The sequence below is a fragment of the Pinus tabuliformis genome, chromosome 3_2, assembly GCF_031772625.1.
Source record: "Pinus tabuliformis cultivar Carrire ecotype Pingquan chromosome 3_2, CPIR1, whole genome shotgun sequence".
NCBI lineage: Eukaryota > Viridiplantae > Streptophyta > Pinopsida > Pinales > Pinaceae > Pinus > Pinus tabuliformis.
In genome coordinates this window covers 1048429666-1048444870 of record NC_142302.1, presented here as the reverse complement: position 1 = coordinate 1048444870, position 15205 = coordinate 1048429666, and the positions used below count along the sequence as shown (strand labels likewise).

Here is a 15205-nt window from a genome sequence, read left to right as displayed (position 1 = left end):
TTATTTTTGGCTAAAATCACTTCATTTTTTATTGATTATAGGAGTGTTTGAATGTGATAAAAAACCCCTCAATACTCAAAATCTTAAAGTTATAATATGGTTTTCCCAAAATTTAATAAAAATGTTGCTAACATTTCCATTATTTTCCAAACAAAATTATAACCTTATTAAATTAAGCTTATCTCAACAAAATTAAATATTTTATTTAATATAATTTATCATGATTATTAATAATAGAAATAATTGTTATTTGAAACATTTTGGAAAGAAATCACATTAGAATCTGAAGATGATGAATCATAAAGGCTCCCTCGAAACGCTGACCTAAATATTCCAATGTGATTTCTTCCAAAAATATTTGAGATAAAAAATATAGATCATTCTTAAGATTTAACGTGATTAATTTTTTTTATCAATTTCATTAATAACTTATAAAAATTTAAACCCTCTCTCTTATGAAATATTTATAGCCTACCATTTAAAAAAAAAAAAACTAATTAATGAACTCACTTGGTAATCTGAAACGTTGGGTTCACAAAACTTTATAATAAATCATTCCTCTTCCATTTAAAACTAATTAATAATTAATTATAAATAATTTTATATTTTATTTTAAATTCAAAAACTTTTCATTTACAAAAACACAATCCTATAATCAAAACAATGAACTGGTAAAATTTCCAATACATATAATTTTCCATAAAATTTCACTCTTTTTATCCTTAACGGTTAGAAACAAAAATCATATAACCATTTTTCTAATTTTAAAAATTCCATCTTATTACCAAATTTAATCACACTTTCCAACAGTCCCAAACTGTTTCAAACAACTCTCGTGAAAAGTTGAAGCCATGGCCAACATGGTATTTATGGCAGCCCAAAATACGATGCTTATTCATGATATAGACACAGATCCCAACACTTCCGCAAGCATCCGACGTCATATGCGCATGTGGAGCCCCTTACCACAATTATATATACCTCCATTCTCCGCGTTTAGATTTATAAATAAATCCAAAGCTGCATTCTTCATTCTCCGAGCGACGAGATCCGTATGCATGTCCCTCTCCTCTGCAAATTTTCGCTCTTCTTCCCTTACCAGAGGTCTGGGTATCGAATCTTTAGTCTCCGCAATATTTCCTTCGTCAGAGGTCTGGGGTCGAATCTCCAGTCTCGTCCCACCTCATTTACATAACACCACACAATGGCGCGATGGAAACGTCTGGGAAAATTAGCAGTCTCAGAGATTCAAACGTGAAAACATAACAATTGCAATTCCAGAAATATGACACAACAACCCAATCCCAAATTCAACCCCGTGAACAAATCTTCAGACTGGAGATTACATTGCTCGAGCTTCAGATCTCTGGCGTGGCTTCCGATGGTAGAAGAGTGTCGCGAGGACAGAATGGGCCTCAATTCGCGTGAAATGGCTGGGAAACACGGGAAGCCACCGGCGGATTCGCAACCGGAAAACGGTCAGAGTATTCCACCGGTCGTGCCGGTCGATGCGCCCTCGATTCCTTTGATCCTTCTCGATTCAAACCGGGCGCGCTCTCGTCGCGGAAACGGAAGATCCGGTGCAGCCGGTGCGACTAAAGAAGCTTGGGGTGGTTCGAATTTAGGCAAGGATATGCCTACTCCCAGAGAAATTTACGAGGCCCTTGACAAATTTGTCGTCGGTCAGGAGCGTGCAAAGAAGGTTTGATTCTGTCTGTTATTTTGCTTAGATTCCCTTTCATTTGTAATAGTTTGACATGTATTTTGTGTTCATGATTTTTTAATTTTAATTTTAAGAATTCAGTAAAATGAAACGCCAGTTGAATGCGTTGTAAAAATTTAAAGCTTTTTTGGTTGGCTATTAAATTTCTTTTTCAGAGGAAAAAAACCATCATAGATTTATATTAAGAAAATATAAAGATCTTCAATACATAAGTTGTTGGATTGAGCCAAAATGCCCAGCAACCTTTGCAAAAATTGGATACAAATAGTCCGAATTTTCCATATCTAAAAAGGGAAAACATATACATCCCATCTACAAAACCCGCTTGTCCAAAGATGCTAACAGATTATACGATCATTTGAAGAAACAGCCCTATTAAAAGATTACATACAATTAACACATATGAAAATAGGAGCAATCGGCCCAGCCTTGGAACAGAGATCCAGAAAGACTGAACCCATCTTGCAGGAGCAAAAACCCCCAGAATCATATTGCAGGCGCCTTTGGCTGAGAGTCATTTTGATGAAAGGATTCATGGCATGCCTGAATACGCTGTAGAATAGCATGAAGGGGTTCCTTAGAACCTTGGAAAATTTGTGCGTTCCTCCAGTTCCACAAGAACCAACAGGAAATGATAAACAACGATCTTCAAGATGAGGATTGCCTACTCCACCATATAAAAGCATCCTGAACAGAAGAAAAGATAAATGTAAGGAAAACCAAAATATAAAGACAGCTCATACCAAATATAAAGGGACGAGGCACATTGAAAGAACATGTGTAGATTAGGTTCCGCTTCATTGAGGCACATAGCACATCGGCTCGGACCTTGCCATTTTTTCCTTTGAAGAACCTCCCATGTAAGATTTGTGTTCCCAAATAGCAGCCAAGAGAAAATAATCATTTTGAGAGGACATGCAGCCTTCCAAAAACATAGAGGAAACAATGGATGAGGACTCCTTGCATTGACAGAGATCATATCTGCATAAATATGCTTTACGCTCACAGGCTGGTTTGATTTTTTGAGAGACCAAGCCAGAAGATCCTTTGATCCCGATCGAATAATCCCCAAACTACAAAGGCTCGCTTTTACCGAATTCCAGAGAGGGAGCATCGATTGGGGCAAATGCAGATCCTCCCCATCATACCAAACCGGGGAAGAACCAGACCATTCTTTTATCAGCTTGTCCCATGTAAAACATCCCAGTCTGTGAAGATTGTGGACCAACGGAAAAGGGAATGAGAACTCCCGAGCGCATGAAATAGAATCATAACCAATAAACATACTAGTTCCCGAGCAGAGTTTCCAGCGAAGATTCTCCATGAAGAAAGGATGGACCTTCTTGAGACTTTGCCAAATCGTCAATCCACTCCTGATGCCAATGGACCGCCTCCTGTACCAGAAATCTATACTCTTGCCTTTTAAATATTTTGCCTTAATAATCTTACTCCATGGCCCGTCGCCAAAAATACCTCTATGAAAAGACTTACAGAGGAGGGCTTTCCCGAAAGTGCGCATATCTAAAAGGCCCCATCCACCAGCCCATTTTGGTTTTGATATAGAAGCCATTTTGACAAGATGAATTTTGTTCTGAAAAGCATGTCCTCCCCAGAGGAAATTAGCAATCAATCTGTTCATTTGGTTTATAATGCTGGCAGGAAGAAAGAAGATATGAGCCCAGTAGACTGAAAGTTGGGAAAGGACGGCCTGTACTAAGATGAATCTGCCAGCCAGAGAAAGAAATTTAAACTCCCATCCTGAGATCTTTTTATAAAACCGGTCCAGTAGCCATTGCCAATCCCTTTTGGAGTTTCCTTTAGCCTTTAAGGTGAAGCCCAAGTATTGAAACCCTTGCTTAATTGAAAAAGGAGCAACACCCATCAATTCAGATATCCAATGAACGATTTCCATATTTGAATCGTTATGAAACAAAGAGGATTTTTCCTTATTGATAAACAGACCTGTAGCTTTCTGAAATTTTGAAAGAATATCATTTATGCATGCCCAGGAGACCTTAAAAAGCACAGCAAAGATGAGGACATCATCAACAAAGAGATTATGAGAGAGGGAGACATCCTTACAAATCTTTACCGGGCGGCATCTCTTGTCTTCAACTGCTTTATTTATCTGTAGACTGAGAGAGTTCATTACCAGAATGAAGAGCAGCGGGGAAAGGGGACATCCCTGTCGGAGTCCTCTCTCCGCTTGGAAGAAAGACAAAGGAAGTCCATTTACAATCACTGAATATTTGACGTTCTCAACACAGGACATGACCCAATTGACACTTTGTGACTTCAGTCCAATTTTTGCCAGCAGAATTCTTAAAAAGCCCCAATCTGCACAATCATAGACTTTTTGCAGATCAATCTTAAGGATAGCCGCATCCAAATTCTTTGTCAGCATTGAAAACAGACTTTCCTGAGTCATGGCAACCGCATCCAAGATAATACGGCCCTTTAAGAACGCATGTTGGTCTCCAAAAATGAAGGAATTTAGAATAGGCTTCATTCTTTCCGCAATGATTTTTGAGGTTAATTTGAACATGATGTTGCAGAGCGATATAGGCCTAAAGTCGTGAAAGGACTCAGACCTATTCTTTTTTGGAATTAGAGCAATGAAGGTAGAGGAAGTGTCCGGATGTATGCTTCCAGACATCCGGGATGCTTCAACCATCCGTAACAAGTCTGTTTTGAGAAGGTCGAAGAAATGAGAGAAAAATTCGATTGGCCATCTGTCCGGCCCCGGACTTTTATCCTTTTTAAAAGATTTGATAGCTCTTGAAAGTTCATCTTCAGAGATTGGCTTTATGAACTCTTCATTTGCTGCATCATCAAACATTTCCGGAACCAACTCTATGCCCCACAGGGCATCTTGAAAGAGAACCTCCCTTCTTTTATATTGATTTTGGAAAAATCTCATAGCCTCCATCGAGATCTCTTGGTGAGATAAGAGAACATTCCTCTTTTCGTCTTTAATGCTCCAGATAGAGTTTTTTTCTCTTCTTGCATTTGCATACTTGTGGAAGAATCTCGTATTTCTGTCTCCCTCTTTGAGCCAAATGGCTCTGCTCTTTAGCCGCCATGTAGCCTCCTCCTTTAGCAAGATCAATTGTTTCCTTTTCTCCAAATTTCTTATCTTGCTTTTCAGTTCTAGAGATAGACTGTTGGGATCAGCTAACTCTAATAGGGAGTCTAGTTCTTTTCGAATATTATTCAGCTCTTGTTTATCCATCCTCCTCTTTTGATTTTGCCACTCCTTCGTCACAGCCCGCAATCTCTCCATCTTTACACGGAATGGCATAAAAGGCGCCATTTCGGATTCGAGGATACTCTTCCATTTACTGGCAATTATTTCATTAAAGGATGGGTCTGTGATCAGAGGAGTGATCATTCCCGATAGATAATACTGGCATACCCAATTTCCCGATAATGTTAGCATGTATGATGATTCTGTCAATTCTCTTTGCTATGTAGGCCTGCCCAGTCCTGCTGTTATCCCACGTAGGCCTCATTTTATCAGGGGCAATGTCCACCAGATCCCTATTTAGTAATTCCTTCCTTATTCTGTCAGCCAAAGGGTCAATTTTCCTGCAATTACCCCAACATTCATCAGAACTGAGAGTCAAATTAAAGTCGCCAGCCATCAACAACGATTCGATCTCTAGAATTCGGGATTCAAAAAGCCTCTCCCAAAAGGAAAGTCTGTTTTTATATGGAGCATAGACATTAAGCAAGTTGAGTGCAAAAGCTTGACCCTTGATAGATGCTGATATTAAAATTCCTGCACAGCACTTATAAGCTTTTGCCCTTATCCAGGCAGGATCCACAAAACCACCAAACCACCAGACTGACCATTTGCCTCAGTGGCAACCATATACCACTTCGGAAACATTCTCCTAAAAAAAGCAATAGACACATAGCTAGGATGCATGGTTTCCTGTATAAAAATGATCTTTGGATGAGCCAGGTAGAATACATCTTTTAGCGCATTAAACTTAGGGGCTGTGCCTAAGCCCCTGATATTCATAGAAGCAAGAAAGGTCATTTAGATGACTCGCCAGCCACGCATGCTCTAAGAGGCTGGAACTCCGATGAATCCAGAACAGGAACTTCCACTAGAGATAAGTTCCTCACACCATGCTCTGTCACTACAGATCTTCCTCTAAAATGATGACTACCACCCTTGGATTTCTTCCCGACCGTGATATTTTTTGCAGAATTTGGACTTATGATTAGATGGGATGGACTGTATGGTTTATGAATGGTCAATGGTTCAAGTTCCAGAGATGTCCTATTGAGAAGGGAGTCAATGTCGCTATCAAAATTGTTGACTGGGGATGCTGAAAGCGAATTATCCGGGGAAAGCATGTGACAAGGATCATTTTCTTGTATTTGGATTGGATCCTTCCCTTTTGGGTCAGCAGGACGAGATTTGACAGGTGTCGGAGAAGAGGAGGAAATCTGAATAGGAAGAGAGCCAACAACAATGTCCCTTTGATTCATAACAGGGGGAGAAGGGACCGGGATGTCCTCTCGGGGTTCCAGAATTGGAGTGCATAGAGGAGGCGAGGTATTAGCATTGAAACGCCCAAGAGAGTCTTGAAGGGAGCAGCATGGGTCCGGCTCAGACAGTGGATCATAAATAGGGAGATTATGAGAAATTTTTTGAGCAGGAGCTGAAAGATTTTGATTTTCTAGTAGAGAGGACTCCCGAATATCCAAAAAGTCCAGGGAGCGATCAGATTCAGACTTCCTAACTTGTTTGAAGTTAGATTTCTTGATCCTTCGGGAGAACCGATGACTGCAATTTTTAATCAGGTGTCTTGTTTTATGGCACAAGGAACACCTGAAGGGGATACCCGAAAAGTCTAATCTTTGATGGATTTTGGAATTGCCCCAAGCTATCTCCATATGATCAGGATATCCACCTTTGTACGACTTCTCTATAAGGATCCAAGCAATTCTCTTATCTTTCTCTCCTCTACACCAGGGGTCTACATAAACAAACTTGCATATCGAATTCCCAATTTTTGAGAGAGAATCTTCTGACCATACTTCCAACGGCAAGTTCGGAAGTTTCACCCATCTCAGACTGTTCGATGGGGTGTTCTTTAATGGATCAAAACCAATATACCATCGAGAAAGGGCCAAGAAGCTTCTTCCAAAAACCCAGGGAGCATTTAGAACAAACTCTAAATCAGATACTTTTAGGAAATGGAAAGAATACCATTCCTTCATAAGTCGGGAGATGATAGGAGAATATCCAATCAAAGGAGACCATTTGTCCGACAACCACTTCCTCATGTCCGAATCACCCATTTCAGGGAAATGCCATTTCCCAACCAGAGCTAAATTCTTCAGACTGTCAATTCGTTCTGAGAGGGTAGCACCATCTAAAGAAATGGCTTGCGAAGGGGGTACAGTCTTAACAGGATTCTTGGATTTGTTGTAAAAGAGAGAAGGAGACCCGTCTTTTTTGGGAAAATCCTTTTTAGACTTATGAAACACTTTACAGGCTGGATTGATTATCATGTCTTCCACCGTAGCTTGCCAGCCTGTAAGGTTCGAGCATGTTTTTCGTGCCTCCTCAGCTTGGATAGTGGCCTGTACAAACGCCCTCGTGGCTGATGAGTTAGACCCATCCGCCATTTGATAGAGATAAGGGTGCAATTAATCCGACAGGTGCTTTGAGACATTCAACCGCAGCAGCAGTACAAGCAATATCTAACCCGTAGATTCCTTTATGAACAAAATCCCCAAATGGAGTAACTCCTAGAGGCTGAAGAAATTAATAGGGCAAGTTAGGAAAGATCCAGACCATAGATCCGATCCTGACAAAAGGACACAGCTAGAAAGGGATAATTAAGAGCTCCAGCAAGATGAGGACTCGGGATCCGAAAGATAGAGGGCTCCAGAAAGGGAAATTGGAGGCGGAATGACTGGCACTCTAGAATATGCTTCTATAGAAAAGACAGGAAAGGACAATTCCATTCCCCCAGTCGAAAACTAGAAATGAATGGAAGAGATTTGGTGTACTGTGCCAAGTTAGGAAGTACTGAAGCTGATAATTATCCGAAAAGATTTGAATTTTTCAGATCGCCGGAGAGATAGGAAATGCCGGAAGCTCATCTGGTATTCCGACAACCATTTTAAAACAGCTTTGAGAAAAACCAGATTGGAGCTGTAGCACTATGCAGAAGAGTGGTCTTGACAATCGATGCAGCAACAGAATGGATGGAAAACACACCACCATTTCCCAAATCTAATGCGAAAATCTGAACAGGGACTGTAAAAAACTATAGAGTTCTTTATTTTAATAAAAATCGACTTCAGCATTTTTATCAAAACCAGAAAATTCGCCTTATCGATTCCACTAATAGATGACAATTTACTACAGACCCTGATTAAGAACAACCTTCATCTTCAAGACCATTAAATCAGATGACATACGAAGAGAAACGATACTGACCTTTTTGAGCTTTTGCCGGAGCAGCGGGAGAGAGCGTCCATTACCATTCCAGAACCATCCAAGCAAAGTAGCAGAGAACCACGAAAAACTAAAGCCCAAAAAAACCAGATATTTACTGCAAGGAATAGCAAAAAATTTGAAGTTTACAGACCTCCCTCGTGGCAATCCTTGCAGAGCAACCCGAAGCCGTGAGGCCCAGGATTGGAAAAGGAAAACACAAGATAGCTTCTGGGGGAATATTTATAACTTAGAAGGGACAACGTAGCACCATACAATTCCCCCTCCAGGCGTTCTCTTGCATGGAAACGAGAAATGATACCATCTCTACGTGTCCGAAGGATAGGGAGGGAGAGCATGCAGGAGACTACAACTAGAAGCAGGGTGGCGCAACGTGAAGGAGGCTATGATGCCTTCCGACCCAAAAACCAATCAACTGATGACACTCATCTAAACCAGGGAAAAACAATCAGCTGCATGAGGTTTAGGAACTCCCGAAAGATGTCTGGCTCATACTTTGACGAGTGGCTGAAACCTGTTGAGTCTGAGAAATGGTGGCATGATCTCTCTGGGACGTATACTCTCCCGCGCTCCGGCTCCTTCAATTTCAAATATTTAGTAAAATAAAATTGGTTGAATGTTCATTTCCGTTATTTATTAAATTTATATGGTTTTTGTGTTACAATTATTTGATATTTCTGTATGAGAAAGGATTGCAGTATTCTGCAAAATTAAATGCCGGTTGATTGTTCAATTTACTCTGCTATTTGCTTAAATTTAAATAATTTTTGGTCTGCAATAATCGAATATTAAAAGAGGACTTCAATGTCCAGTAAAATTTAATGCTGCTGGTTGTTCATTTTGCGCTGTCATTTTTTTCAAAATTGAAGCGTTTTTGTTTTGTAATTGTTTGAAGCTTAAAGGAGTACGAAATTCGGTAATATTCAATGCCAGTTGAAAGTTCATTTTACTCAGCTCTGCGATTTGTTTAGGTTTTGTTTCGTAATGGCTTGATATTTATTTTTTCTTCACAAGAAAGAATTTTGGATTTCATTATATGTCCGTTATACATTATGAATAGATAAGATTTGATAATTCTATTGATGTCCAAATAATTGTCACAATAGTAGATGGTCAATGGGTTCAAATAGACAACCCTGATGCAAAAGCAACCCCTAACGCACAAAAGGCAAATGTGCGAAAAAGCTAGATGATTAGAGAAAAACATAAACAACACACGTCGAATATAAAATGCTGGTATCAAAGTTTATCAGGTCTAGAAGCATCATTTTCTACAAATGAGTCAGTGTTATTATCTTCTTTTAAAGCTAAATATCTGTATCTGTAGGTACATATTGATGCATTTGATTTTTTTTGGCTTAATCATTAAAATATAAACAGTAGACTCAGGGAAGCTGACTAGCAATTTTGAAACTGTGTCATTGACTTTCAATTTTCTGTGGATTATACATACTCATAATGTTGAGCGCGAAGAGATTATATAAATGTCGGTTTCTTTCAGCAGGGAAACTGAGAAATAATGAAAAATGCGTAAACACAAACTAAGATAAGAGAGATTATAGAAATTTGGGCTTCTTTCAAGAGCAAACCTGCAGTTACAGTGATCTTTGTTTTTGTTGTGCAGGCAATGGCAACAATCGTTTTGGCAAATTTTCCGATGAAACATTTCCTTGTTAGGAAAAAATACCTAAACACAAACTAAGATAGCACAGTGATCCAAGAATATTCTTAGTGTTGATGCTGTCAAAGGCAACCAGGACTTGAACGTGGCCTCATCTGCATCCCCTCTGGGGGTTTTGAACTCAGCTTTCTAAGTTAATACAAGCCTGACCATCCTGCTGCTTTCCGCTAGACCACGCTCCTGTGGGCAATATGTAACTCAAGGTTGTGTTGAGTCCGATTATTTAATACATAGGCATTTTTTTGTGACTTCAAGCTATGAATATCTTGAATTCCAATATTTAAGTCCTCTGCCTTGGTATAAATTCCAATTCTAGCAACCTCGAGGTACATCTTAAACCTGGATTTAGAAAGTTCTAGAATCTATACTGTTGTCCTTGTTCAGTGCACCCTGTTAACACTCAGGTTGTCCCTTGACTCCTTAAGGGATACGGCCGAGGTAACCACTAACCAATCTTTGGACTTCTGGTTCTAGCCCACCTGCAATCAGAGAGGGCTCTCTCTTAATGATTTAGCTTTGTTCATGATGATTTTAGGCTAGTTATTGATTTCAAGGGGTTTTGTTTAAGTTTTGGTGGGAAGGATGATGCTTCCAAGTAGAGAGGTAGGTATAGTATGAAAGTTTCAAACCATTGGGCATGGAGTCAAGGAGTAGGACTGTTGGTGCGTTTTCTTGGTCACAAGAGGAATATGGAGCAAGATAGCTACACATGAAACAACTTTCAAGCTAAATGGAGATGGATTGAAGGCTAAGGAATGAGAGGCAATTAAGAATCTCTCGTTCAACTTAACAGAGGGAAGGTGAATGAGCTCTATCTAGGAGCAGTGAAGAATTCCTAGATAACTGTCAAACATGGGTGAATTAGGGAAATATGAGCCAAAGGGAATTCATATTCATTACCAATTCAGATGAAAACACAAGGAAACAACAGAAATTGAGCACAGAGTGCAATTAAACAAAGTCTGAGCTATTCATTTTTCCTGCTATTTTAGATGGTGACATATGTATGATATGAGCATATATCAATGGAAAACAGAGGTAGGAAACACTTATTGAGTCATGTTGCAGCACAAGAATTCCATAATTCACTCTTCAAAACATTAATAACACAGCAGACAGTCCATCTTCCAAACTTTCAGCAGTCTTTGATTAAAGAAATCATCAAACATACAGAGCGAGTCTCTAGTGGAGCGAATCAACCAACCAACCCTTTAAACAGTAAATTAGGGTGGTTTATATAGAGAAAAATTTCCAAAAATATCTATTACAGCAAACCTTAAACAGGTCTGAGGGAAGCAAGTTTTTTAACTTAATCTTGTCCTGAAATTAATGCAAGAAAATATCTTTGAGCTGCGCTGGAGGCAGCTGTATTAAAATGAGTTAATATGGTGTCCTTATGGCTCTGTGCTGTTCATTTAGCCATAACGTGCTTCGGGTTTTGATCCCCTGCTCTTGAGTGGTTTTGAGGTGCATTAACTGTGATTTGAGAGCCTTAAATGGCTTCACCGCTTTCTTTGACTTTGCTTGGGGGCCTTTAATGTTCACCTGCTTTGGTATTGCCGATCTGATACTCTTTGCCGCTTCACTGATACTCTTTGATTTGATCAGGGCTTCATCTTTCCTCTGATACCCTTTCACAGTCGAATCGGGCCGCTTTCTCTCCCTTGATGTGTTTGAAACTGTCAAATCGCCCCCTTTTCTGCCCTTTCAAGGCAAAAATGGCTGCTGCAAATGCTTTTCGTGGCCTCTGGAATGATATCGGTGCTGGCCGATCTGAATATGAATATAAATGAAGAAATCCTGTCAAATTGCGAATTTTTGGGTTTTGCAGGTAGCCGAGCCATAGGAGGCCCTCCATTTTGACCAATTTTTCTTAGCGATGCGAGCGCTAATCGCGCATCGAAAACTGCCTCAGTTTTTCATTCCGGGCATCCTTTGCTGTGATTTTCGCCTTTCGTGCCTTTTTCGGTGATGACGTCAGCATGACATCAGCGGTGGGTCCCGGTACGGCATGGTGACGTGGCAGGGTGACGTGGCAGTGACACGTAACAGTGGGGGGGTCGACGCAGAGGTGACGTGGAGCAACGGCGGGGATGCAGGGGTGACGTCACGAGGACGTGGCGGTGACATCATAGGCGGGGAGCGGTATCCGGTTTTCTCCTGCACCGCTTTTCCACGTAGGTGGTATTGGGGGAGGGGCCTCCGAACACATCGGTAGGCTGACACATGGCGGGGGTACGACAGGGAAACCGCCCATCCCCCTGACGTTAACCTCCGGCGGATCGGGGAGCAGGAATGACCGCCCACCCTTGGATCTGGAGAGCTGGCCATCGGACGGCTGGCAGGTTAATTGGGGTGGCGTGCAACTTTGGAGCAGGGCCCGCGCGCTATATCAACATAATTACGCGCCGAAGGGGGTATAAAACCTTAGGCTGATGCGGGTTTGGGGGTTTTATGGAGTGTTATGCGGGTATGAATTAATTTTAATGTTCAACCAAAACTATTAAACATTTAAACATTGGGAAAATGACTGCGGAGGGGTAAAATCATAGGGTTTTGGTGAGTAGAGGAGTAGATATAGGTTATTAACTCAACCAGAGGTTGGATCAATTCCAGAGTTTAGGATGCGGATGGGTTGATAATGGTCCCAGGTGGACTATTATTTCCCTGAACTGTATGTACATAGCTATAGTGCTATAGGGTGGTATATGTAATATTTTTGGGATTTTTATATAGTTTTTGTAGCAATTAGGGATGGGAAAGTAGCTAGGGAGCTATATAAATAGAATTAGAAGTTAATATGGGTTTGTGAGGTGAAAATCTAGTAAAAAGGCTAAGTTTATGAAATGAAACTCAGACATCAGAATGGGAAGGGATGTGGAAGAGTGATTTTTATACAAGAAATGTGGCTTCTTTTCATTGAAGAAAGTCAAAGCTTGACTTAGTATTTTTACAAAAAATGAAGTGAAAACAGGACTTGTTGGGCAGATCCCAGGGTCCTCAAGGGGATGTTAGTGAGAGATTTTGAGGGGGAGGTGTAAGGGAGTTAGACATGCTTGCATAGTTCTGCCATTAAACCACTGCTTTGACATTTCTGTCATTGATGAGATGAGCTCTGATTGATAATGTATGAGGTGGTGAACACCTTGCCTCTGCAACCTCAGGCTACCTACCCAGCTTAATACACCTAACATTTTTTCTTCCTTTTGAAATGGGTGCACTTAGACTTGTAGACCCTGATTATCCTCTTTTCTTTTGACTGCCCTCCTATCTAAATGTATACTTATCTCTTCCAAGGGCCCAGATTAAGCAGTTGGGCTCCTTCATTTCTCTACCTAGCTACTCATCTGCCCAGCTTAAGCTATTTGGACAGACACTTTATTCGCTATCTCTAAAACAAAAAATTTAAACCTAAGCCAAGATTGAGCTGTTTGGCCTTCCCTTAACTATGAAATCTTTAAAAAATGGAACTTTTGCAGCATGGAAAAGATGAAAATTTTTGGCACTTACACTGTCAATCATGAAATATGAAACCTATTGGTATAGGAAGCTAACAGTGGCTCCACTTGGGGATGGCTTTTCCTTGTGAAAAGTCAAGAACAACAGGTCAGATTGCCTTGATCTTCAATTGTTGTTGTACTCTGAGAACCTCCCTTTGCTGGCTGCTTTATTTATATATATGACAGCAGACTTGAAGAGCTTAGGGCCTTCACTTCGGGCTTCAACTACAGGAAGCTGCTATCCAGACAGAAAACTGAAATCCTACCTACCTACTCTAATCAACACTTTCTTTGCTGGTTAGGTGAAATGAAATAGCCAATGTAGCCACTTAAGCATTATAAACATCAGTGCTCTGTGCTGCCTGTATTTGATGGTGTTTAAAACTGAGATCTTACAATCAAATCTGGCTTTGTTGAACTTTGAGAAGATAAGGAAACTCCTGATCTCCTTTGCTGAATCTAGAAACTGTACAAAAGGATCTTACAAAATATATACACTACTCCTGAGCTGAATCAAACAACTATGCAAATTTTTTGGATAGCTTTCATGCCATGAACCTGAAATATCATCCTTGTCTTCACCACCCTTCATGCTTTCAACTGCTGTTTGTGATGATATTTTAACTGACTGTAGGGCCTGTCTACTGCAACCATTATCATCTTGATTTGGACCTTCATGGTCTGTTAATGGAGAAGAATTCTGATTTCTCTCCTCATTCGACCTGTCAGCGGTTGGATCATAGAGAGTTTGGAAGGTCTGCTGTAATTTATTACCTACAGGTTCAAATGGAACTTGACAGATTCCTATCAGCTGTTCTTCTTTTTCTTTGAACAATTCAGATGATTCAAAACAAAAGGGCAAGGAACCAACTTGGATTTTTTGATCATATGTTGCTGCTTCCACGCCTTTTTCTGCTATTTGATGTTCAATGAGATTCTGGGGCTGCAAATTTAGATATGACAAATTTTGAACAAAGATTTGCTTGCTTTCCAGATGGTCAATACCAAGGCTTGTTCATATTTGATTTTTTGTAGCATGATAGTTATCTCTGATAAACTGAAAAGACTCAAAACAAAATGGTAAAGTTCCTTCACTTATTTCAAAATTTTCTGCACTTTCCTCGTCATTCTTATTGCTGAAGTGACCGAGCTGATTAGTACTTTGAAGCTATTGAACCTGGATCTCTTTGTCTTTGCCCAAATTATCTTCTGATTCGTCTGCAAGGTTATTTTGGATCTGAAAAACATAGTCATCATCATATTGATCATATTTGGGCACATTACTAAAAGAAGCCATATTATCGAATGCACATAGTAAATTAGGGGATTGCTCCTCCACACATTGTTCTGTGAATGTGTCTTTTGATCTATGGTTGGTTGAATTGGTAAAAATATGTTCAGAAATGTCAACCCTTTCTTCTTGTGGAGCAAAAGTGTCATGGTGATCTAAACATTCAACTTTCATTGTGACCATCTGCTTTAATTCCTCTGCTTTCTTTATCAAGATATCAAGTTCTTCCTCTTTTTCTGCTTTCAGCTTCCTCTGCCTAACTTTCAAATTAACCTCTACATCTACTGCCATGTTCTGCATCTGTTGCATAGTGGAGGGGTTTCTCTCTCTCAGATGAAATTCTATCTCTGGATCAAATGCTATTGGATAATGCAGTAGAGCCAAATCAGGGGGAGGTTTTATATTCAATGGCATTGAATGATAAATTTGATTGAATCTGTCTGAAAATTGTTGTACTGTCTCATCTGGATGTCTTTTTAACTGATTATATTCTTCTATGATCATGAGGAGATTGACTTTGATT

The 15205-nt window shown here is 40.0% G+C and overlaps 1 protein-coding gene across 1 annotated transcript in view; it reads left to right on the top strand.

The window, feature by feature from the left end:
- Positions 1–953: 953 nt before the first annotated feature.
- LOC149184187 (CLP protease regulatory subunit CLPX1, mitochondrial-like) overlaps positions 954–15205 on the top strand; it is a 202646-nt gene continuing 188394 nt past the window's right edge. Inside the window, exon 1 of the mRNA XM_089417418.1 lies at positions 954–1702. Coding sequence (XP_089273544.1) covers positions 1286–1702 — 417 coding nt within the window. The 5' untranslated portion in view covers positions 954–1285. The remainder of the gene's footprint in view (positions 1703–15205) is intronic.